This window comes from Sminthopsis crassicaudata, chromosome 6 (assembly GCF_048593235.1).
Source record: "Sminthopsis crassicaudata isolate SCR6 chromosome 6, ASM4859323v1, whole genome shotgun sequence".
Lineage (NCBI taxonomy): Eukaryota > Metazoa > Chordata > Mammalia > Dasyuromorphia > Dasyuridae > Sminthopsis > Sminthopsis crassicaudata.
The window spans coordinates 247,430,757-247,456,849 of NC_133622.1; the positions used below are offsets into that span (position 1 = coordinate 247,430,757).

The 26,093-nt window shown below is 46.4% G+C and overlaps 1 protein-coding gene across 3 annotated transcripts in view; it reads left to right on the forward strand.

The window, feature by feature from the left end:
* Positions 1-25,190, forward strand: part of CD6 (CD6 molecule) — a 44,836-nt gene extending 19,646 nt beyond the window's left edge. Inside the window, exons 2-13 of one of the 3 annotated variants that reach the window (XM_074272886.1) lie at positions 10,205-10,285; positions 12,514-12,858; positions 13,382-13,690; positions 14,480-14,545; positions 14,792-14,932; positions 15,159-15,260; positions 16,048-16,164; positions 16,963-17,034; positions 17,920-18,114; positions 18,369-18,534; positions 21,462-21,590; positions 22,375-25,190. In XM_074272886.1, coding sequence (XP_074128987.1) covers positions 10,205-10,285; positions 12,514-12,858; positions 13,382-13,690; positions 14,480-14,545; positions 14,792-14,932; positions 15,159-15,260; positions 16,048-16,164; positions 16,963-17,034; positions 17,920-18,114; positions 18,369-18,534; positions 21,462-21,504 — 1,637 coding nt within the window. In that variant the 3' untranslated portion in view covers positions 21,505-21,590; positions 22,375-25,190. The remainder of the gene's footprint in view (positions 1-10,204; positions 10,286-12,513; positions 12,859-13,381; positions 13,691-14,479; positions 14,546-14,791; positions 14,933-15,158; positions 15,261-16,047; positions 16,165-16,962; positions 17,035-17,919; positions 18,115-18,368; positions 18,535-21,461; positions 21,591-22,374) is intronic. The other 2 variants (XM_074272888.1, XM_074272887.1) reach the window with 2 other exon arrangements.
* Positions 25,191-26,093: the final 903 nt, after the last annotated feature.

The following is a 26,093-nucleotide window of genomic DNA, read 5'->3' on the forward strand; positions in this document are numbered from 1 at the left end:
CAGGTAGCACAGTGGGCAGAGCAGTAGGCCTGCAATCAAGAAGACTCGGATTCAAATTTAATCTCAGAAACTTACAGGTGTGTGACCTCTGCCTCAGTTTCCCCAAGTGTACAATAGGGATAATGGCACATATCCTTGTGAGAATCAAATGAGGTAGTATTTTTAAAGTGCTTAGCACAGTACCTAGCATGGAGACGTGCTTATTTTCTTCTTTTTCCTTTGGGAAACTGAAGGGAGAATTGTGAAAGGGAGTTCTATGAAATAAGACTGGAAAAGTAGATGGGAGCCAGTGGGGTAGGGAGGAAATTTTAGATACCAAGCCAATGATCTGTTGTTTACCATGTTCGTATGACCTTGAGACTCTACGAGTTTGTTTTCCTGTCCATCTCATCAGCTCTAAATCTGATAGTAACATAGTCTATTTAGAAGGACACAACACATAGACCTATAACTATGATGAACAATTTCTGTATGGGAAGGAGCCAGACAAAGAGCTGGGAAGAATCCAGGAAAGGAAGAGCTCATTGTCTCTCTCTTTTTCTTTTCTTTTCTTTTTTTTTTTTTTTTGCTGAAGCAATTGGGGCTAAGTGACTTGCCCAAGACCACACAGCTAGGAAGTGTTAAGTGTCTGAGACCAGATTTGAACTCAGGTCCTCCTGACTTTAGGGCTGGTGCTCCATCCTGCTCCAAACTCATTGTCTTTTGTGGAAGATGGAGACTCAGGAAGGGCTACATTGAGGAAGTCAGGTAGACCTTGAAGAGAACTATGGGATCATGAGCTTTGGAGGCCACCAGCTCCAAGTCCTTCATTTTATAGAGGAGGAAACAGAGAGAAAGTGGGTGGCTCACCCAACTCACCTGGCTGCTGCGTCTCTGAGGCAGAATTGGAACTCAGGTTTAACCTGCTCCAAGACCAATCTCTACCCCTTGGGCAGGTAATGGGCCAGGGAGCAGGGACATGGAAGACCACATGAGAAAATTCACTCTGGAAGAAGGGAGATTCTCAGAGAAAGGCTGGGTGCTGTCATTCTGAGACGTAAGCACGGTCCTTTCTAGGGTCTGGGAACAGGCAAGACAACTGGCAAGGTCCTACCTTCTTCCTACTAGATTTTGCTCCAGTTATAGAGTTGAAATAAGGGGGAGACAATCTGGGGAATAATGCCAACAATAATAATAACAGAGGCTGTTTCAGTACTTTTCTGATTGCTTTCCGACCCTCTTTCTTCCTCTTGGTTATGAGGTCCCCTGTGATCGCTTGGGAAATGAAGGTGAGATGAAAACAAATCACAAAAATAAGAAATCATCCAAAGGTAGCATAAACTCCTGATCCTGACATTCGAAGCCTTGCTGATTGGAGCGCCAGCGTCTTTTATAGCCTCCGTGTGCACTCCCCGTCCTTCCTGTGCCCTTCATGCCGGACCACTTCGCTCCCCATCCTGTTCCCTTCCCATCCTGCCCTCTCCCATCACTACATCTTTGTTCCATTGTCCCTAGTGAAGGGAAATGACTTCCCCATCATCATGAGTTAACACTTCCCAAGTGCTATGTATTCCAAGATGAAGTTGAGGAAGCACAGGGCCATCATAGAATACTGGAGACTTTGGCTCAAACCCACAGCTCACACTTACTAGACTTTGAACTTGACCTTTTACTTCTCTCAGAACTAATTTCTCCATCTACAAAATGGAGCTAGTCATGTCCAGAATTCCCATCCTCCGGAGGTCTGGGAGCATTTCAAATGAGATGTAAAATTAGTTGCACATCTTAAAGCCCTCTAGAAATGTTAGCTCTTATTATCATAGCATTTTTCAACACAATCTTTTAAAATGTCAATGAATTCCATGTCTACCTGACTGGTTTATGCAATCGGAAGAAATGGTGGAGATTGTTCTGCTTTATCAAAAATCAGTGGCCCTGGAAGAAATGGTGGAGATTGTTCTGGTTTGTCAGAAATCAGTGGCCCTGGAAGAAATGGTGGAGATTGTTCTGGTTTGTCAGAAATCAGTGGCCCTGGAAGAAATGGTGGAGATTGTTCTGGTTTGTCAGAAATCAGTGGCCCTGGAAGAAACGGTGGAGATTGTTCTGGTTTGTCAGAAATCAGTGGCCCTGGAAGAAACGGTGGAGATTGTTCTGGTTTGTCAGAAATCAGTGGCCCTGGAAGAAACGGTGGAGATTGTTCTGGTTTGTCAGAAATCAGTGGCCCTGGAAGAAACGGTGGAGATTGTTCTGGTTTGTCAGAAATCAGTGGCCCTGGAAGAAATGGTGGAGATTGTTCTGGTTTGTCAGTAATCAGTGGCCCTGGTTTATCTCTGGATTAGCAAACTGAGCATCAGAACCCAGCGGTCTCCTTTGGGTTCCCCATGTGTCAGAGGTGGGAGAAATAAGCAACTTATTAGCAACTTTTCTTACCCCCACCCCCACTTTGAGAGTCTAATTATTTTTCTTCCTTTCTGCTTCTAAAAATATTTTGAGCTTGAGAAGCATGGGGATTTTCTGACACTAAGGGATTAAAATTGGAATCAGAGGGAGTTATTTGGCCACTTGTGGTACAGGCACCTGCTTGGAGGAGCCTTGAGCTGTCTGCTGGACCATATTCTGGAGCCATCTGGCTCTTTGGGTCCAGACTGGGGAAATCAGGCATGTGACTGCCCCTCGGGGCTCCACCCAAACCTCAGGAAGCATGGGTATTGTTAGGAACTGCCCTCATCCCCATCAATGCAGGCAGCAGGGAGGACGGAGACAGCCCTGCCTTCGTGAGCCAAGATTCACATTGAAGCAGGTGGAGAGGCAGGACATCTCAGAGCTGAGGAGAGAGGAGGAAGGGAGGAGAGGGGAGGTAAGGACCAGAATGTGGCCTGCTGAAGCCCAAGGAGAAGGGATCCTAAGAACACAGAACAGAGAATGCCAGAGCTGGCAGAGAAGCATAAAACAGGTACACTGGTTAGAGCACCAGCCCTGAAGTCAGGAGGACCTGAGTTCAAATCTGGCCTCAGACACTCAACACTTCCTAGCTATGTGACCCTGGGCAAGTCACTTAACCCCAATGGCCTCGGGGCGGGGGGGGGGGGAGAATGAAGCTTACAACATAGAACATGGAATAGAAAGAAGCTTAGAACAAAAAATGTGAGTTTGTGGGGAACCTTAAAACATAGAAGGCTGTAGCTAGGAAACACCTTAAAAGAGAAAATTGCAGAGCTGGTAATGAACTTAGAACAAAGAACATAGAATAGAAAGAAGCTTAGAGCAAAAATGGGAGATTTGGAGGAACATTAAAACCTAGAAGGCTGGAACTAGGAAACCCCTTAGAACAGAGAATATCAGAGCTAGAAAGGAGCTTAGAACACAGAATTTAATATGCTAGAATGGGGGAGGATTTAGAACATGAATATCAGAGGTAGGAGAACCTTAGAACAGAGAGTGAGCCCTGGGAAAGACACTGGAACATAGAAATTCAGAGCTGAAAGGACTCTTAAAACCTGTGTTAGAACCAGAGGATGGAACTTTGGGCATAGAATGAGAGGGACTTTCAAATATAGAACGTGAAATCTGGGAGGGATCTTAGAACATGGAATACCTGAACAAGAAAGGGCTTAGAACCAAAATACAGAGCTCAAAGGGGTCTTAGAAATTGGAACACAGAATATCATAAGCTAATAGGGAGCCTCAAATGCAGCTGTGCAGTACATCCCAAACACTTATTAAGAACCTCCCATGAGGAAGAGATGCACAGAGAAACATCTTTGCTTTCTGCAAATGTGTGTAGCAGTCTGAATCAAATGACATGTACCACATCCTTCTTTAACCAAATAGATTTTTTTTTTCAGAAAACCACACATGCAAATTTACCGTGTGACCTTGAAAGAGTCCCTTTCCCTCTCAGCCTCAATTTCCTCCTTTTTAAAATTAGGACTTTGCACCTTAGGGCAGTATGGTACAATGAGTAGACCTCAGGTTTTTATTTTTGTTTTAAATTTTAAAATTTATTTTAAACAAATAAAAAAGAAAAAAATTTCCATGCACGTGACAAAATGGGAGAGAATTCACTATAGAGAAATAAATTTCCATTTCAAGAAAACCTATATGATAAATACTATACATTATGTTCAGTGTTATCCGGCTTTTCTTTCCTTCCGTATAGGTTTTATTTTTTCTCTGCTGTGTACTTTTTACTTTGTATCTTTTCTTCCTCTCCTGCTTCCTGCCAAAGAAGGCTATAATTAAGTTTGGGTATACACACACATCTATAAAATATATACATATATATATATACATAATATATGTAAGATTACTCTCTGCTTATTTCTGCTTGTCATCTGTTTCCTTGAAGGTGGAGAGCATCTTCCTTCATAATTCCAATTTTCTCCCATGTTTTTCTAAATCAACCAACTCATCATTTTCTACAGCACATCAAGATTCCAACCCAATCACATCCTATCTGAGAGATTGCCTATAATTTTTTTTTATGTGTCCTAAATTCCTTCTATTCTTGACTGTATAGATTTTTTATTTACATTAGAAAATTTTAATTTGAAATAATCAACAAAACAATCAAAATTATCCACTTTCCACCTTAAAATAGACCTTAGATATTCAATTAGAAGAAACGAGTTCAAATCCTCATTCTGCTACTTACTCACTATATTTTATCAAATAATTTACCTTTATCAAATAAGAGGTTTGGATGAATGATCTTGAAGTTTCCTCTACTCATCTTTGGGTCTAAACTTTAGGATCTTTCAGCCAGCCAGCCCTGCCCATCTCCAATTCCACGAATGTACATTCTGCACAGTATTAGGCACATACTGGGGAGACCAATATGTCCAATTCAGTGACTATGGACTGTCGAGTGTAGACCCTTCATTTACAGAACAGGAAACTAAAGTACAGACAAGGGAAGGAACTTGTCCACAATGATAACTTCTCAGCCAGAAAGGATCTCAAAGCTCATGTACTCCATGTCCCATTTTATATAGAAGGAAGCCGGGGACCCAGAAGTCATAACAAACAGCAGAACCAGGATTCTGACCCAAAAGCTCTGCGCCCCCAATCCTATATTTCTTCCCTCCTACCATAGTGTCTCATTCTGGGTATGACGTTCATCTGGAGGAGTTATCCAAGGTACTAGGAAAGCATTACTTAAGTGATTGTTATAGATTGGATTTAGGGATTTCCTTGGGAGATCTCTTTTCTCCCTGGATTATCGAGGCAGGAAGAGAACCTGGGAGCTCTGAGCTCCCATCCACTGTGCCGTCTGTTTGGGTGGACAGCTATTACTAGCAAAAGAACCTGGCTAGGATGCTTTCCTCCTATTCACAGATCTCATATCCTCCAGGCACAAGTGAGTCACCAAAATTTCCCCTATTTTCTGTCAAAAACAAAAGGTAACACTGTGGGAAGACAGGGGCTCAATCACAGTATCTTCCTCCTGGAAGCTGCTCTGAATGGAATCCATGATCACATCAGCTATTATTGACTGCCATGTCACACTATTGAGTCATTGATCTGGCGGCCTCCCGAAACCCCCAGGAACTATTTTCTAACTAGACCTTCCCCCATCTGGTACTTGCAAATTTGATTTTTTGGAACCCTGTCTATGACTTTAGATGTCTCCCTTTGAAATTTCACCCATTCGATTTAGCCCAACACGCCAGCCTGCCCAGACCATTTTGTATCCTGGTTCTCTCATGTGATAACCATGCCCTCTGGCCTTGTGTCAGCTACAAATTCAATAAGTGGGTCATTTGGGCCTTTACCCAAGTCACTGATAAAAATGATCAATGGAACAAGGTCACGCTTAGGTCCCTGCGGCATTCCAGCAGGGAAGCCCTTCCGTGGTGACATCAGACCATCAATGACTACACTTGGGGTTTAGTTACTCAAGCAATCAACGCACCCAACTGTAAAACAGATAAATCCACCTAATTGTCTAGACCACAATACTCCCCTGACAAATCAGTGCTTTATTGAAATTTCAGTAGCTACAGGATTGCCCTGAACTCCCATTCTAGTTACTCAGTCATAGCAGAATCATCACACTAACCTCTTAAGGGATCCCTGCCTCAAGTTTCTCCCATTCCACCCTTTCCTCTATTCAGCTGCCAAAGTGATTTTCTTCAAATAAAGATCTGACTATGTCACTTTTCCCTCCTCAATAAACTCAGTGGCTCCCTATTACTTCCAGAGTAAAATACAATGTAAAAAAAACACTGAAAGTTTTTTGTAACCCTTTCTACCTTGCTAAAATTTTTATACTGTACCCTCTGCATTTATTATCCACTTCAGTTACAGGTCTATGTATTGATCTTTTTTTTTTTTTTCCTTTTCTGAGGCTGGGGTTAAGTGACTTGCCCAGGGTCACACAGCTAGGAAGTGTTAAGTGTCTGAGACCAGATTTGAACTCAGGTCCTCCTGAATTCAAGGCTGGTGCTCTCTCCACTGCGCCACTTAGCTGTCCCTTGCATTGATCCTCACACAGGACATGCCCTTCAGGGAATCCTTGCCTTCCTTTCCTGGCTCTCCTCCATCCCTGGGACAATGCCCTTTTTTACACCTGCCTCAGTTCACACCCCACTGGCAGAGGTGACTTTTTGGGCTCCCCTGCCCACACCGACCCCTCCCCTCGGAGGCTGCCTCTGAATGTAACTTGTGTGTACATTGTCCCCTTCATTAGACTGTAAGTACCTTGAGAGCAGGGGCCAACACTTGGAACAGTGGCCGGTGCACGTTGTGGTGACCCAGTTGTTTGGATCGGATCTGACTCTTTGTGACCCCATTGAGTTTTGGGGGGGTTAAAAGATTTGGGGGTCAAAATTTTGGGTTAAATATTTTAAATTCATAAAAAACACACAGAATTATTAGCATTCAATAATTATAAAAACTTTTAAACACCCAAAGCACTTAATACATAGTTGTTGACTGGTTAAATTACTAACCCACACTTACCACAGACATTCACACATAATTTCATGCATGTACATCAGTACATATCCATCCAGATATTTACGTTCCTCCCCTGACACAAACACAGTACACACACACACACGCACACACACACACACACACACACACACACACACACACACCATTTATACATATTAGTACTCCCGGATACACATGCTAGACATGCACACGCACACAAACACCTTACATGCTACACACATGGACACACATGCTAACATACACAGAACACATTTACATGGGTCACCCCTCTACCACACCCAGACACACTGCAGGCAAGCATCCTGCTCTGGTTTCATGAGGACCAGAAGGCTGCAACGCCACGTTGGTGCAGTGGGGCCCGTTGCTGTGGGAACCGAGATTCTGAGGCTCAGAAAATAGAGCAATCAGAATTCTCCCTTGAATATCACATTAGCCCCAGAGAGCTCTGTGCTCCGAATGCTGAGTTTGTTTTGCCTCCAGGAGGCCAGCCGGCCGACCCAGGACTCTATCGGGCTGATGGTTAGCATTGCAATGGCTCTTTGGCAGGCTGATGGAGCAGTCCCCGGCCGTGTACAGGAGGGTGTGTGTGTGTGTGTGTGTGTGTGTGTGTGTGTGTGTGTGCATTAATGTGTGTTAAGTGCTGTTATGTCTTGAGGGGACATGTGAAGTCTGGGAGGACTGAGGGGGAGCGTGTTAATGTGAGTCAGTGGCTTGTGGAGGAAGAATCGTTAGGGGAGGGGTTGAGGCGAAGATGTGGCACACATGCTGCTGTAGGACGTGACTGATTTTAGTGGAAGGGGAGCGGGGAGAGGCTGAGGGGGAGCTAGAGCCGCCAGAGCTGGGCGACTCATTCCCCCTTCTTGCTTCCACAAGCCCAAGCACCCAGCCCGCCCAGCCCAGGACAAACCTCTCCCTGCTTCCCAGAGTATCCAGGGAACCAGGGTTTGGCTGCGCGCTCTTAGAATGGACGACATAGATTTAGAAAAGACCCCAAGGGATTAAAAAGTTATTACATAGCTACGTTCTGGGATGTCAAGGGCTCTGTTATTCTCAGGAATGGGGCAGCTGGGTGGCTCAGTGCATAGAGCATCAGCCCTGAAGTCAGGAGGATCTGAGTTCAAATCTCAGACATTTAACACTTCCCAGCTGTGTGACCCTGGGCGAGTCACTTAACCCCAATCGTCTCAGCCAAAAAAAAAAAAAAAAAAAAAAAGTAGTTTCTATGTTATTCTCAGTAGTACAACCATCCACACAAAGTCCTAAGGATTTATGATGGAAAATCCTATCCCTACTCAAAGAACAAAGTGATTGAGTCTGAATATAAATTGAAACATTTTCTACTTTAAAAAAAGTTATTATAGATGAGGAAACTGAGTCAGACAATGGAGAGACAGCTAACTCTCCTGTTTTCCCAGAGTCCTCTTTTCTCCAGACTACACATTCCCAGTTTCTCCAACAGATGCTGAGGGCAGGATTTCAAGGTCCTTCACTATCCTAGTTTCCCTCTCAGATGTTCTTCAGCTTCCACTTGTTTGGCATATAGTAGGTGCTAAATAAATGCTCTTCCTAAAATATGACACCCAGAAATCAACCCAATACACCAAATGTTTCATTGAAGAGAAGACAGCTGAACTGTCACCTCCCCAGGTCAGGGCTCTCTGAAGGCAAAGAATCATTAGCTTCATTTATGGATCTTTTTATTTTTTGGCTGCAGTATCATGATGCTAACTCATGTTGAGTGTGCAGTCCACTAAGATTCCCAGATCTTTTTCACTGGCAGGGCTGCCTTGCCACAGTTTTCCCATCTTGTACTTAAACTCTAATCTTGTTTGAACTCATGTAAGACTTTCCATTATCCCTACTCAGTTTGATCTTATTTGATTTAATTTCATCTAGACAACCAGACCTTCTGGGAGCTTGGCTGTTATCTGTAGCATTAGCTAAGACTCAGCTTTATGAAATCTGCAGATTCTGTAAGTTTGCCAGAGACGCCTTCATCCAAGTCATAGACAAAAAAGTCATAGAACACGGCCAAGAGAAGAACTCTGAAATATTCCGCTGGAGGCTCCTCCCGGGCTGGCCACCTCTTGGTTCCGGCCACATGGGCTACTTTGGAAAGAACCCCTTCCCAGGGCAGAGGCTCAGAGTTCCAATCTCACCTTAGATCTCTACTAGCGGCGATCTTAGAAAGGTCATTTAAGCATTCCGCACTTGTTTCCTCCTCTGAGAAATGAAAGGGTCAGACCTTCCAGTGCTAAGTCTGCGCTTGTAATATATTCTTTGCTTTTTCTGGGCCTCTGTTTACTTTTCTGTAACATGAGAAGATTGACCTAGACAGAACTCAAGTTCTCTTTCAATTCTGGAGTTAAGGTTCTGTGAACTAGCTCTGACGCTCCCAAACTGTGATGTACCTAGTCCACATCCTTCCATTACATGCCCAAGAACAGCAAGAATGGCTTCATCAAATGGCTCCACCCCTATCTCACCACTTATTCACTTTCTCTCTCTCTCTGTCTCCTCCCTTTCTCTGTCTCTGTCTGTCTCTCTTTTTTGTGTCTCTCTGTCTCTGTCTCTCTCTCTTTCTCTCTCTCTCTCTCTCTCTCTCTCTCTCTCTCTCTCTCTCTCTGTCTCTTTGTCTCTCTGTCTCTCTCTCTCTCTCTCTGTCTCTTTCTCTCTCTCTCTCCCTCTCTCTCTCTCTCTCTCTCTCTCTCTCTCTCTCTCTCTCTCTCTCTCTCTCTCTGTCTCTTTGTCTCTCTGTCTCTCTCTCTCTTTCTATCTCTGTCTCTCTCTGTCTCTCTCTCTCTCTCTCTCTGTCTGTCTCTTTGTCTCTCTGTCTCTGTCTCTGTCTCTCTCTGTCTCTTTCTCTCTCTCTCTCTCTCTGTCTCCTCTCTCCCTCTCTCTCCTTCTGTCTCTCTCTCTCTTTGTCTTTCTCTCTCTCTCTCTCTCTCTCTCTCTCTCTCTCTCTCTCTCTCTCTCTCTCTCTCTCTCTCTCTCCATGCTTCCTTTCACACACCTAAGGTTCTTTATTTTCCTTGGACTTCTTGTGAGTCAGGGGCTTATGTAAGAGTCCGGTCTGCATTTCCTCTGCCTTTGGCCAGGATAAAGCTAATGGATGGAGATTTCAGTATTTCTTTTTGAGTTTTCTGCATCCCTTTATAGAACTCTATGAAGCTTCCTCTGAAACTCTTCCCTTTGTCATTTCTGATGGCACAATAACATTCTATTTTCTCCACTTACCTTTCTCGGCGTCTGTGTTTGTTTACAGGCCAGATCTCCTTGACCTCTCCGACCTCGTCTGAAAAGCTGGACAATGGCCACAGCAGGGGAAACTCGACATTGGACATCGGTGAGAGCCCGGCCAGTGGGGTGGGAGGGAGGACCAGGGGGCGGATGATTTGAGGAGCACCAAGAAGGCTCCTTCGGGTTCGCTCTACCAATCTGTCTCAGGGCCTGGGGAGCCAGTGAATGCTTGGAGTCGGAGCTTCTATCAGAGAGCTTTCTATATAAGAGCAGACTGGGCTCAGGAAGGGGCTGAAAGGTAGGTTATAGGGCGCTAAAGACCAGCTTTGACTACTTCACTAATCCTGGGTAATGGAGGGATCAGAGTGTGTGGAAAGCCACTTCTTAGCCAGAAAACAAAGAAAGGGACGTAAGGAGACCCAGGCCTGGCAGGTGATCATCGTCTCGGATGGCTTCGTATCCTGCTCTCACCAGAGACTGGCTTCTTGAAACAGACTTCTCCCCATCCCCACCATTCATGCTTCATTTGATAACTGCTGGAGGAGCAGAAGGGCCATCTCTGTGACATTTTCGTTCAGGAGGCAGGAAATCATGCGGGTGGGAGGTAGATCTTTTTCATCCATTCCTTCAGGAGTGAATTGAGGGCCAAGGATAACTCCTCACCTGCTCATTTTGGGGAGGGGCTCATACATGTGATCTAGGGGGCACCCCAAGCACCATTCCATGAGGCCGGCTTTGAAAAGGACGACTTTGGTCCCGTCCCTTCATGTTCCAGGCCCAGACCCACCACTACTTTCCATTTTCCACTCCTGCCTCATTCCTAGCTCAATGTCTCCCACTTCATGCCCACCTCCCTACATGTTGGCTGCTTTTGAATTTCTATAAAGTCACAAAATGTCAAAACTGGAAAGGATTATAAAGGCATGGGACCAAGCCATCTGTTTTACAGATGGAGAAATTGAGTGACTGGCCCAAGATTACACAACTAGTCCCCAAATCCCAGAATCTCCAAACTTGGCCAGCTAGTTTAGCCTGCACCTGAACAGAGATCCTCTCTCTGGCGTCCCTGACACATGATTTTCCAGCCTTTCCTCAAAGAAATCCCATTGACTGAGAACCCATCACCCACTGGGGCATGGACAGCATGATCCACTTTGGATTATTCTAATTGTTGGGAAAGATTTTCTTATGTGGGACCAAGATCTGTCCCTGTGTCCCTGTCCACCCGTTCTCCAAAAGTCAAGGAAGAATTATTAAGTGCAAAGCACTGGGAGTATAAATGGGAATAAGAAAGATCTTTGCTGATAGGGAACTTACAATCTAATGAAGAAATCACCACACCAAAAATACCCATTCTCCTGGCTCTGCCCTCAGAGGCTGAGGACAAGTTAGATCCTTCCACATCTCACATCTTTCCAAAAACTTCAAAAAAGTGATCACATTCCCCTAAGTCTTCCTTGTCTAGGCTAATCCTCCAATGGCCTGATGTCAAGGCTCCCCATCATTTTGGACTCCATCATTTGTCAATAGCCTTCCCAAAATGTGGTATCTGGAACGAAAGACCAGATTTAGTCTGAGGAGGGGAGGAATCCAGCGGCCCTGTCACATCAGGCTGTCTGGAGATGTCACTCTCCTAAGGCAGCCCTGGCTTTTTTTGGCTGCCATGTTTATTTTGAACTTGTAATCTACTTAAATACTCACATCTTTTTCAGTAACTTTTTAAATTGAAATTTCATTTGTTTGTTTGTTTGTTTTGATGAACCAAAATCTGTTTTTTCCCTTCCTTCACTGATAAAAAAAAGGAAAGAAAAACAAAACTCTAGGAACAAATATGCCAAATAAATCCCCTCATTGGCCATGTCTCAAAAGCCTAAGAGTCATGTTGCACCCAGAATCCTCCTGTCCCTGCCAGGAGGAGGACAGCATGATTACCCTCGGTCCTGGGCCTGCTGAGAAGAATTTACATGACCCGATGTCAACTCCCCTGGATTTATACAGTTCAGCAGATCACAGAACCTGAGATTTAGATCTGGAAACGACCTTCGGGGTTATCAAAATCATCTACATCGGTTTACAAATGAGAAAGATGAGGTTACGACAGGGGGAGTTCCAAGTCACAGAGGGAGTGAGTGACGGGGCTGGAAACTGAATTCGGGTGCTTGGATTTCCAAGCCAACATGCCGGGCACTCTGCAGACCAGTGCCTCGACTGGACGCCACGCTGCATTTAGAAGGAGCCTGGACCCTCTCCCCATGAGCCCCCAGCACTGGCCCTCAGGAGTCTGTTCTTAGGCCAGTCACTGAGCTCAGGTAACTCCCACTCTGCTCCTTCTAGGAAAGAAGCCCGTCCGGCTGGTGAATAGGACTGATCCCTGCAGTGGGACGGTGCAGGTCAAGGTCGCAGGGTCCTGGCAGCCTGCCTGTGAGGACTTCTGGGACAAGCGAGCCAGCCTGGCTGTCTGCAGGGAGCTGGGCTGTGTGGGGACGGGGCCAATGGCCTCCGCCAGTCCTCCGGGTCCAGGGAGATCAGAGCACCTCCCATCCAAGAACAGGACTGTGGCCCTCAATGACACGTGGCAGTCCCCTCTGCCTGTGCTCTGTGACCAGGGAAACTGGGGGACCTGCCAGCTACAGACCTCTGCCTGCCGCAGTGGGAGGTCTGCCAGGGTCAGCTGTGAAGGTAAGGAAAGTCCCCAATCCTGACTGGGCACATCCCCCTGGAGACGGAGGAGCCTCTGGGGCTCCCAAACCATGACAGGCTCCCTGTGTACCAGACCTTGGGAATCAGGGCCCTCCTCAGGAGGGGCTCAAAAAGGGATGGGAAGGGAAGGGAGGAGGGGAGATAGAAGGGGAGGAAGGAAGATAGGTCATCTCTCTCTTTTCTATCTTCTCCTCCTCCTCTCTTTCTTTCTTTTCTTTTCCTTTCTTCCTTCCACCCTTCATTCCTTCCTCCCCTTATCCCTTTACTTCCCTTCCCTTCACTCCTTCTTTCCCTTCCTCTTTCCTCCCTTTTCCCTTCCTTTCTTCCTTCCCTCCTTCATTCCCTCTTTCATTCCTTCCCTGAACCTCTCCTTCCTTTGTCTTCCCTCCTTCCTTCCCTCCCTCTTTCCCTCTCTCCCTCCCTTTCTCCTTCATTCCTTCTTTCCTTCCTTCCTCTATGCTTTCCTTTCCATCCTCTCTCCCTGCCTTGGTTTCCCTTGCAGAAGTCCTTGCTGTGCGGCTGGTAGGTGGAGGTGATCGTTGCGCCGGTCAGGTAGAGCTAAAGGACGAAGGCTCCTGGGGCACCGTGTGTGATGATGACTGGGACCTGCGGGACGCCAATGTTGTGTGCAAGCAGCTGGAGTGCGGCTGGGCTATCCAGGCCCTGCAGGGCTCATACTTCCAGAAGGGCAAAGAGCACATCCACCTGGATGAGGTGAACTGCTCAGGGAGTGAGTTGTCCCTGTGGGAGTGCCCTGCCCAGAGAAGCCACGACTGCGGGCACAAGGAGGACGCCGGTGTGGTTTGTTCAGGTCTGTCTTTTTGCCCATCTCTCCGCTGTGCCCTCAGGTTCCTGTGACGCCATACTCTTCCTCCATAGGGTGCATTCAAATCCACTTTCACTCAACAAATTGGGGCTACTAAGCACCAGACATTGTGCTAAGCTTTGGGGGTGCAAAGAGAGAAGGGAGACAATGGCTGCCCTCAAGAAGCCTGCGTTCTGCAAGGACAGTCAGCATGTGCCCACAGAAGTCCATCCAAAATAAGTCCAGAGGGACTCGGTGGGCATCAGGAACATCAGCTGGGACCTTTGGGCGAGGGCATTGTGGGCACAAGAGCAGCGTTTCAGGCCCTTGGTTCCTTGGCCAGAGTCCTCCCTCTGCCCATGCAGACAGGAGGCCTTCAGTGACCTGTTAATGGCCTGGGGGGGTCACTGGGATGGGAAATTCATTCCTCTGCCCTTCACCTGCCAGGAGCCCCTCTGTACTCTGGCTGGCCCTCAGGGGATGGGATGGCCTGGGTTTGTGTCCTTCTCATGGAATACCCAGCATCCTCTAGGTCACCCCTCCCAGTGCCAAAGGCACCAACGACAGGTGGAACATCGGCCACGGAACCACCATTGCAGCTCAGCAGTCCCTTATAGCAGTGGGCCTGGGCAGGAAGGGAGGGGACAAGGCAGTACCCCTTCTGTGGGACTGGCTCCCAGACCACACCGGCCCTCATCCCCTCTGCAACACACCCAGGGCCTCGGCCATATTTCCCAGCCCTCCTCCAAGGACCCGTTTGGTAATCGGAATGCTTTTCTTTGCCCTCTCTTCCAGAGTCTCCCATTTCCAACAGCTCGCTGATTCCCAAGACCTCCTCAAGACCTCCGGCACCCACAACGGGTGAGTCTCCCAAGGAGGGAACCCCGATTTCCTGGGGCTGGCCGGGGATACGGGGCGTGCTTCCCACTCGGAGCTCCTCCTGGGTACGCTGTGACTGGCCGGGGGTACCCCAGCTCAGTGTCTTCTCCTGGAATCCTCACTTATTCGTCTCCACAAGGGGATCCCATGTGAGCTCTTAAAATGTGACTAACACGGGTCTGGGGTCCTGCATGCTCTTCCCACTCACTGGGGGCCTCTTGCTCCTAGCAGCCTTTGTGCCGCTCGAGGCGCAGAAGCAGGAGCTTCGAGAGCGGGCCCTCCTCATCCTCTGCATCATCCTGGGACTCCTCCTCTTGGGGTCACTCATCGCTCTGGTTTTCGTCTATAAAAAGGCCAAAGGAACATATGGTAAGCGTCCACAGCACCCTGATCTTAGGCGTGAAAAGGAGAAGCGGTCCCCAGGGGAAAGCTCTCCTGGGAGGGGAGAGATCGAGAGCTTGGGCAAACTAACACCCCAGAGGCAAAAGTGTCTTGCCAAAGTCCGCTGGGAGGGATGGAGCCAGGAGCAGAGGCCAGGCCTTCGGCCTCCTAACCCCCAACTCTTTCCACTGCTTCTGTGCCTCCCGGCCACCAGCCCTCCCAGTCATGGAAAATCACAACCACCGGACATCCACCGCCACCCTCGGAGGAAACAACAGCTACCATGAGGTCTCTGTCACCGTCCCCAAAGAAGAAGGTACAAGCGTCCCGCCTTGGCGTCGAGGTGTGGGCGGCCGGTGGGCTGGAGCTCGGGGAGGGGGAGGCAGGATGAGGAAGGGGCAGCAGTTCCCCAGACAGCAGCCCCTCCTGCAGCCAGGGAGGACCAGAAATCAGTGCAGCATTAATCTCATGGCCTGAAAGGGCAGTCTCCAGAGCAAATAACCCCTGTGCTGCTCAGCTAGTGCGCTTGTGACATTTCCACCACTCAGAATAGACCAGCCAATCAGCTCCCCTTCCCAACAGCTCCCAATCCTCCCACTTTCCACTCCCTACTCCCTTCTCCTTCACGGTACAATGGAAAGAGCTGGATTCCAATCCTGCCTCTGGCTCCAAGGTGTCTGTTCTCTCCAAGCCCCAGTTCTCTCATGTATAAGAGGAGGCTCAGTTCTTCCGAGGACCCTCCCAGCTCTGGGCCGTGATTCCCTGCCCCCTCCAACCTTTCCGCCTTCCCACTCTCCCTGTGGGATTCCCTCCCTCTTTTTATGCTCGGGGAAGCCATGGCACACACGGGTTAGCCCACAGAGAGGAGGGAAGGGAGCTGGATTTGAACCTTTGTCCTTTGAGTTCCAATCCTACCCCTCCCTACCATGTCACCAGTGGCGTGCCGCCTTCTCGGGGCTTCCCTTTCTCTTTCTTGTCTGGCCCCCCCCAGTGACCAGCGCAGCGCCAGGCTCACAGCACGCCATTGAATCAGACACCGGTTCTGAGGCAGGTGTCCACGTCCCTCCCCGATTTTCCTTTTCTGATTGTTGTTTTCTTCCTAGCACCCAAGCTCTCCCTGCAGGCGGGACCCCCACCCTCGAGGGACTCTGACTCCGACTCTGACTACGAGCACTATGACTTCCACAGCCAGCCCCCAATGCCCCTCTCCACCTTCTATAGTGAGTATCTCCTGCCTGGTTCCAGAAAGGGCACCGGGTCAGGAAATGGGACTTTAGATACTCTGCCTCATTGATCCCCTCTGTGAAATGGGAGAAATCTTTTTTGCTTTTGATCGGAGAGGAGTAGGTGCATGGGTGCTAAATGCTCTAAGGTCCTGGGACAAATTTGGAGAGGTCCTCAGCAAGGGCATCTCCCCCTCCCCCCGGACTGCCCCTGCTTCCACATCTCCACCCCAGTATTCCTTTCCCCGTCGCCCCAACCTTAAGACTCTCAGCTTACTTTAGCCTCCATTTAAATACACATCTATACTATGATTGGGGTAGGGGCTTTAGCCAGCTGTGAAGGGGAGGGGCTGTGTCAGGGGTGATCAGGGCACAGATCCTAGTTTCCAGGAAAGGAGAAGTGACCTGGGGACAGCTAGGTGGCGCAGTGGATAGGAGCACCAGCCTTGAATTCAGGAGGACCCAAGTTCAAATCTGGTCTCAGACACTTAACACTTCCTAGCTGTGTGACCCTGGGCAAGTCACTTAACCCCAGCCTCAAAAAAAAAAAAAAAAGAAAAAGAAAAAGAAAAACAGAAAAAAAAAAATAAAAGAAAAGGAGAAGTGACTTGCCTAGACTGGTAGAGGAAGGGAGGATTCAAACTCTGTCCCCGACTCCAAGTGTGTTCTGCGGCATCTCTGGGGCTCTTCCCATCCCAACATCACTAGATGTTGGGGTCATGGCCCCCCACGCCCTGAGATCTCTGTACCCCCGGCCCTTCCCCTCTTCCTCCCCATCACGGATTCTGCTTGCAGACTCCCAGAAGTACCGCGTGACTGAGGACATGGCCCAGCAGAGCAAGTTTAAGATGCCCCCGCTGCAGGAGGGTGAGAGAGGAACCTTTCTATGGGGACACACAGATAGGGGTGGGGGGACTCGGGGGCCTCCCAGCTTCCCTCCCCAGCCCGTTTCACAAGCCCCGCGAGCAGAGGCCGGCTAAAGGAGTGGAAAGAGCTTTGGGTTGGGTCCCAAAAGGCCTTGGTTTGCCCCTTATAATCCGTGTGACTCTAAACACGCCCACGAGTGCTAAGAAAAAGCCATACAAGAACACTCTCCAAGTCCCCCTGGAGAACTGAGGATAATTGGGAGACGCTGGGGGCCCCCAGCGTGTGCCCTCGTCAGAGAAGGGGCCGGGCTCCATGAGCCAAGCAGGGCCCAGTGAGCCCAAAGGAGCCACGAAATGGGCAAAATTAGAGAAGCCCCGACGCTCATTGGGTCCCCCCTGTGTCCTGGCCCACACTGATCTGATCAGCGTCAGACCCGCTCTAACTCAAACTCTAGCGTGGTGATGTCAGACTGGTCTCCTTGGAGAATGAAGGATGGCAACCAACCAGCTAAGCAAGCGACTTTAAGCAAATTGCTTTGCTTCTCTGGGCGGTAGGAACCCGTGGCTTGCCTTTCTGTAAGCCTTAAAGCATTATAAAGACGTATTGATCTATCAAATTGATAAATTAAACATATATCAATGTTATTATTGATTTTCTCTCTGGGCCTCAGTTTCCCAAATGTTAAGTGGGAGGAGAGTTGATCTTTAAGTTCCCTTCTAGCATCAAATCCTAGAAATCTATTTATTTATTTTAGATTAAACTGAAATCTTGTTAAAATGCTTATTGATCTGAGCGACTACTTTTTTTTTTTTTTTTTTTTGCTTTTCTCAGAAAAGTTCTCCTTCCTCTCTAGTCTAACCCCCAAATCTTGCCCTTGTGTTGCAGATGCCCCTGCCCCAGCTCCTCAGAGTTTCCTGAGGCAGAACAGCGACTCTAGTACATCTTCTGGGGAAGGTTACTGCAATAGTCCCACCAGCAGGCTGCCTCGGTTCAGTTTTCCTGGGTTTTCTTCGGAGAGGAACCACCTTCTGGAGCAGCCTCCCAACCTGGAGCTGGCTGGGACCCGGGCCACTCTGTCTAGTAAGCTAATCCGGGGGAGACCCCTTTATTCCAACCAAAAGAAAAAGAAAAAAAGAAGACGTGTGAGTTATTAGCTATTTTTCTGCTCTTTGCTTTCCCTTCTGTAAAATGGACTGGGAGAGTAAATTAGATAATCTTCAAGGTTTTTTCCACCTCCAGATTCTAGGAGTTGCAGAAAGGAAGTTCTTCTCAGGGTCTCACTGAAGGCTTCCTGCTATTTCTTCTCTGGTCTAATCCTCCCCCTTGGATTGTAGATGCCCCTGTCCCGGCTCCTCAGAATTACCTGAGACACAACAGCGACTCTAGTACATCTTCTGGGGAAGACTACTGCAATAGTCCCATCAGCAAGCTGCCTCCAGCAAACTTCCCAGACTTTTCTTCAGAGAGCAATACTTCTGGAGCAGTATCCCAAACTTCTTGGTGAGCTTATCCTGGGGTGGAGGGAGCAGTGGTGGGGTGCGGGGGTCTATGGATACAGAATGGTGCATATCTAAAAATACTTGGTAATCCTATGAGTTAGTTTTGCTTGACTTTTTTTTCCAGGGGGGTGGGGGTGTTTATTACAAGAGAAGGTTCACAGGGGGAATAGGAAGAAGAAACAGTTCTCATGGGAAAGATAAGATGTGACTTTGATTTTTAAAAAGAGAGAGATATGAATAAAGTTTTAATTTTTAAAAAGTGTCTGCTTTGACTACAGTTCCAAAGGCTTCATGATGAAAACATGCTTATCCACCTCCAAATAGAGCTGACGGCTTCAGAGGGCAGATTAAAACAAACTTTTTCTTTTCTTTCTTCCTTCTTTCCTCCCTGTCTCCCTCCTCCTCCCTCCTTTCTTTCTCTCCTTCCTTCCTTCCTTCCTCCTTCCTTCCTTCCTTCCTTCCTTCCTTCCTTCCTTCCTTCTTCCTTCCTTCCTTCCTTCTCTTCTTTCTTTTCTTTCTTTCTTTCTTTCTTTCTTTTCTTTCTTTCTTTTCTTTCTTCTTTCTTTCCTTTCTTTCTTTCTTTCTTTCTTTCTTTCTTTCTTTCTTCTTTCTTTCTTCTTTCTTTCTTTCTTTCTTTCTTCTCTTTCTTTTTCTTTCTTTCTTTCTTTCTTCTTTCTTCCTTTCTTTCTTTTCTTTCTTCCTTCTTTCTTTCTTTCTTTTCTTCCTTCCTCCTTCCTTCCTTCCTTCCTCCTCCCTCCCTCCTTCCCTCCCTTTCTTTCTTTCTTCTTTCTTCTTTCTTTCTTTCTTTCTTTCTTTCTTTCTTTCTTTCTTTCTTTCTTTCTTTCTTTCTTTCTTTCTTTCTTCCTTCCTTCCTTCCTTCCTTCCTTCCTTTCTTTCTTTCTTTCTTTCTTTCTTTCTTTCTTTCTTTCTTTCTTTCTTTCTTTCTTTCTTTCTTTCTTTCTTTCTTTCTTTCTTTCTTTCTTTTCTTTCTTTCTCTTTTTCTTCTTCCTTCCTACCTTTCTTTCTTCTTTCTTTTGGACATAACCAAGTGATTTATTTTATTTGATTATACATATTTATAATGCCTTTTTTGCCTTCTCAATAAGTAGGAAAGGAGAAGAGGAGAGAGAATTTTGAACTGAAAGTAAATTAAAATGAAATAAAAACTAAATAAAAGTATTCTTACTTATGCTTAAAACAATCTGATTGAGAGGAAGCCTGAACCTGTCCTGAGAATCACAAATCTCTAAATGTGTAGAGCTAAAAGGTTCCTGTGACTGCAGCAAGTCCAGCTTCTACCTGAATCAAGGGGCAGGAGGCTTGCCAACCCCTGACAGTCTGTGGGAGCTAGGCAATGTCCGTTTTCCACAGGGGATGCCAGTTTCTTTCTTAGACTTTCCCTCTAGCACAACCAGCCAGATTTGTGTCCCTGTAACAATGAGGAGAGTAGCCAGAACATCGTGACATCTAACAATAATACACACATTTATATAATGTTGTAAGATTTGCAAAGAACTTTATCACTATGATCTCATTCGATACTGAGATACCCTGGCAGGAAGTTTCTAACAGTTAACCCTGTTTTGCAGATGAGAAAATTGAAGCAGACAGAGCTGCTTGGGTAGAAAGTGTCTGAGACTTGGATCTCCCACAGCACTCTGGGCATTATACCCCTTGTTAGTGAAAAACTTAGGGAGTGGGGTACTAATCTGGAGAATCAAGGTCTCAGAGGCAGGACAGGGCAGCGTTTTCACAAAAGGCAGTGGTTACAGTGGTTAAAGCAGTGGCCCTCGTGTCGGGAGGATCTGAATTCAAATCCCGACTCTTCTACTTAAGATCTGTGAGACCTGGCCAAGTCATTTCACTTCCTCTGAACATCAGTTTCCTCATCTGGAAGATGTAACAGTTAAACCAGATGACATGTAGGGACCCTTCCAGCTTTGATTTTGTGAGTTAATGCATCTCTCTGAGACTCAGTTTCTCCATCTGGAAAATGAGGAGGTTGGACCACCTGGCCTCTGAGGTCTGTTCCAGATCTAAAACCATGATTCTGTGGTCCAAAGTATTTAAAAACCTGTCACATGAAAGAGGAATTAGGCTGATTCTCCTTGGCCCCAAAGGGAAAACCTCGAAATGGTCATTTCCAAGTTGCAGGGATGTGATTTATGTTTAATATAAGGAAAGACTTCCTAATAGTGACCCAAAACAGAATCAGGGGGCTGCTTTGTGAGGAGGTAAGTTCCCCATCCCTTGAGGTCTTCAGTTAAAGCACCACTTTCTTTTTTTTTTTTTTATTATATATATATATATATATATATATTTTATAATATTATCCCTTGTATTCATTTTTCCAAATTATCCCCCCTCCCTCTATTCCCTCCCCCCGACGACAGGCAATACCATACATTTTACATGTGTTACAATATAGTCTAGGTACAATACATGTGTGTGAATATCATTTTCTTGTTGCACAATAAACATTAGAATCCGAAGGTACATGCAACCTGGGCAGACAGATATTAGTGCTAACAATTTACATTCCCCTCCCAGTGTTTCTTCTCTGGGTGTAGCTACCTCTGTCCATCATTGATCAACTGGAAGTGAGTTGGATCTTCTTTATGTTGAAGATTTCCACTTCCATCAGAATACATTAAAGCACCACTTTCAAAGGTTCTTGATAAGGCACAAGTTGGACAAAATGGTCTCTGGGATCCCTTCCAATTTGACTTCGGGGATTGCCATAACGAGAGGAAATGATTTCCTCTACTGAACCTGAACCTGCCTCTTCCCCTCCCCCAATGATTCTAACTTTCTCTCGCCCTCTCCCCTTTCCCTCTCCCCCTCCTCCACCCCAAGCCAAGCAGGACCAGATGCCCTAGGACCAAGTCCCAGGCTGAGAGAGATTTTCTCTTGTTTCTGGTTCTCCAGCAGGAAGCCACTCTGGAGTTGTTTCTGCAGGACCAGCAGCTGAGGACAGCTCCAGCACGTCCTCTGGGGAGTGCTATGAGAATTCTGAGGCACCCCAGAAGCCTCCCGGGGAATCCTCTGGGTGTCCAGGTAATAGGGGGAGACCGAGAAAGTGAAATATGCATAAGCAAATGGGGACCAGGGTTTGGACGGATGAACCCAAGGTAGAGAAAGATATGTACACGTACATGCATGTGTATGTACATATATGTGTGCATACAAGTATATTTTGTACATATATTTATGCGTGTGTTAATAAGCATGTGTATGTATACACATGTGTGTATGTATATAAATCCACCTTTTTTCTCCTTCCTCTAGTTGAATCTTAATAATAATAACAAGAATACTATTTATATAGTTTTTAAAGGTGTGCAAGGTGCACCTGTTGCTTATTTACCTGCATGACTGTTGCTAAGTAACATAACTTATTTAAGTCTCATTTTCCTTATCAGTAACATGAGGGGATTGGATTAGATAGTCTCTAAGGACACTTCTCCTCCGGGGAGCTTAATTTCCATCTCTATCAAATGAGGGAGTTGGAGCTCCCCAGTTCCAAATCTGTGATCCTGTTCTGGGTTCGGGGTACAAAGTCAGACCTTCCCAATGTCCGTGTCAGTGACGGTTTTCCTGAGGGGTGGAAGGGCTTGAGTTATCCCTGAGGTCTGGAATTCATAATAGTCATCATATCAGAGAGATAATTCTCCCAGAATTCCCTAGGGAAGGAGGAAGATGTACTGAGCAAAAAGTGGTTAGGGACTGGAGATAAGAACTCCTGGAGTTGTATCCTCTGGGTCTTATCTAATATACTGGAGGATGCCGTGGTCTCAAAGTGTAAAGTGTGTTTACCATTTGTGTATTCTGGGTTGAACAGAACCACCTACCTCAGCAGTCAAAGGGGACAGTTGTGCAGAAGATTCACCTAGTGAAGATTACGATGACATCGGAGCTTCATAGAGCAAGACCCAGAGAGAGGATGACTGTTGATTCCTTCTCTACCAGCCTCCCATTGCTGCCTCCCTGTTGTCCCCTCTAGATCCCCCAGGGCCACAAAACTATACAGATTCAGATCTGGGGATCCATCGATTTGGAGCAAAAAATCCCAATCCCTACCCTCACCTTGGCCATCTCCGCCCTGAAGTTCCTGAGCCTTAGAGCAATTAGCACCAGTGGGTACATCTTGACCCCTGTCCACCATGAATCCACAAACCTCAGGCAGCCTGTGCCTCAGCAGATGGTGGGAGGAAAATCCCAGAGCTGGAAGGAACCTCAGCTGCCAGGTAATCTGACACAGACTTAACCCAGAACCCTTCCTAAGACACTGCCAACGAATGATCATCCAGCCTCCACTTGAAAATCTCCATTGAGGCAAGGACTGCTGGTTCCTGAGATAACTCATTCCACTTTTGGACAGCTCAGCTTTCCATGAAGTTTCTCCAGATATCCAGCCTAATTTTTATACATCACCAACAAAATGCAACAGCAAGAGATACAAAGAGAAATTCCATTCCAAACAAATGTTGAGAGTATAAAGTATTTGGGAATCCATCTACCAAAGAAAAGTCAGGAATTATATGGGAAAAATCACCAAACACTTGCCACAAAAATAGTCAGATTTAAATAATTGGAAAGACATTCAGTGCTCTTGGAAAGGCCCAGAGAATATAATAAAGATGACAATACTCCCCAAACTAATCTATTTATTTAGTGCTATACCAATCAGACTCCCAAGAAACTATTTTAATGATCTAGAAAAAATAACAACTAAATTCATATGGAAGAACAAAAGGTCGAGAATTTCAAGGGAACAAATATCAAGCCTAAATCTGGTACTCTGAACCCTACTCCAATCCCCCCACTACCCTTGCTCCTCATTCCATACTCTGAAGTCAACGGAAAAAAAAACTTCTACCATATGACATAGAAGAGAGGTTTTCATGTCCTCTGTCTTCTCAAAGTTAAATATCCCAAGTTCCTTCAGTTGGCCCTCAGAGAGGCGTGTTGCCCTTCTCCTCATTCTAAACCTCTCCTCATTCTGGTGTAGTGCCAGCGTCCCCCTCCTTGCCTAGAGAGGTCCTTATTCTCCAGTTGTTTATGCTCAAGTTGTCCCCAAAGTATCATAGAAAGCAGTCTCGATTTCCAATCAAAGGATCTGGGACTGGATCCTGGTTCTATTATTTGATAGACAAGTTCCTTCTCTCTGAGAAAGAGGATTGAACTAGATGAGCTCGAATCTGAGCTTGAAATCCTTTAATTTATCGTCTCTCAGACTGTTGCCTTCTTCAAAAGTCTTTCCCAAATCTCCCTATAATATTGCTGTTATAAAGAGGCCACAGCAGGAGCCCGATTCATGGGCATTTCCTCAAGGCACCGTCCCTGGGATTCTAGTAGGTACCAATGGCTTCCAATGGAGACTTTGGCTGGTCCCTAGGGAGAGACCCTGTGAGTTCTCCAGAAGTAAGGCCATGGCCCTGGACCAGAGGATGTAGTAAAATGAATGTCAATGGAGGAAGACTGAGACAGAAACTCAACAATTTCTTCCCATCCTTCCAGATGAGGAGATTTGCAGAGAGCAGTTTTATTCTCCAGTTAAAAAAAAAAAAAAAAGAATGTAGCTTACAGAGAAATGACCTTGTACATATTTTCCTTCAGTCCCTGGAGTGAATCCCAAGGAAGCCAGAGAAGAGGCTTTGGGTCACTCATTCCTGACTACACTGAGAATAAATGGGCTTTTTAACAACAACCCAAAAAAATGGAGTGTCAAGTCAATGGGATGGTTTAAGATCAAGAAACTTTGCAATTGGAGCGAGTCAGACCCTGGACAGGGCTCAGGTGGGACCACGAATGGCTTTCTCAAATAAGAGAGATACTGATCGGTTGATCAATTGGTCATCCCTTAAAAAGTGCCTACTATGTGCAAGAGGCTCTATGCTAAGCAATGGGGATAAAAACAAAAGTGAACCTTTGCTTCCCCTCAGGGAGCTTACATTCTATCACAATAGGTGTATGTATGTGCTTATACATACATACAGATGTATACAAATAGACACACACGTGTGTGTACATATACATTATGGATACACACACACACACACATATGTAAAACCACTCATTTGAGAGGGAGGCTGATAGCAATTGCCAGGGATAGAGAAAAGCTTCCCATAGAACCTGTCATCTTGTCATTGATATTAAGTCTGGAAGTAAACAAGGGCTTTAAGTGAGTCACTCCTCAAGCATTTATTAAATGCTTAATGTATGCAAAGCACCAGAATGCAAAGAAAGTAAAAAAAAAATCATAACCCACTCCTACATACAGGGGCTTATATTCTAATGGGGGGGGGGGGAATGACAGTATAGAAATACCTGGTTCCATACAAAGTTGACACAGAGTATATAAGGGTAAGCTAAGAAGGGCTGAGGGCCGGGCAGGAAAAGCCTCCTGCAGACAGAAGGATTTAAGATGAGTCTTAAAGGGAATCTAAAAAGTAGAGATGAAGAGGAGGGTATACCAGGCAGGGGAGACTGGCAAAGCCAAGCCACAGAGATTGGAAGTCATAGTCTTATATTCCAGGAATAGCCTGGACCAGAGTAGGTGAAGGGAACCAATGGAGAAACTGCTCATGTTTCCCCTGATGTTGCCCAAAAAATATGTGGAGATTTCAACAAGTGAATTAAATAAAGGTTCTATATGCCAAGCACTGTGCCAGTCTGGGCTTCATTTGGGGAAAAGCTGATTTCTAGAGCTCCGTCCAAGGACCAATTGTGGGAAGGTCAGAATATCGGGGGGACACAATGAAAGCTTTTCTCGTTGCTGCTGAGAGTTTGCAGGCCAGGAAACACTGATTAAGCACGCTCTGTGTGTCGGATCTCCCTTGGAGTTTAGGTCATTACATGGAGAAGACCGGGGCTCTCAGGGGATGAGCCACGCGAACGTGAGCTCCAGCCGGCCCTGCCAGCCTGGCAGAGTTCTGACTCCAAGGAGAGCTGTTATCATAGGCTCAGTTCGGAAAGACTAATTACCAGGTTTGCTGGGGATGGAGTGAGGAGGGAAGGGTTAAGGTACCGCAGCTCCCGAGGGCTCTCTTCCTAGGAAAAAAGGAGCAGAACTCAGAGACGGCGAAGAGTAACCACGGCAGCAGAATATAAAGTACTGTAGCTATCTCCAAGGCAAAAATTATTTTATTAAAAAACAAACAAGCAACATACAAACCCATCTTCCCTTTGGGAGATGAGTCTCCAGCTTGCACCTGGGCAGAAGTCCTTGGATGTGCTCTAAGCTCCCACCCCATGCTCTGCCAAGGTGAACACGAAGACCTGGTTTTCCTCTCCCCCTTCCTCGGGAAGCGGATCTTTGTAGAGAGCAGGGTCTGGGGGAGAGAAAGCTCTTCTTCTGGGCCCACGGCTACTCCTAGAGAAGCATCCATTCAAGAGTCCCCAGCAGCAGCAGCCCAAGGAGACCCAAAGCAGAGAGCTTTTGTTAAGTGACTACATGTCAGGCATGTGCCAGGCTCAGGTAGTAGCAGCCCAAAATGTTAGCAAAGAACTTGTGTTCCACTGGCAGAGACTAAAACACAAATAAATAAGTGTATACAG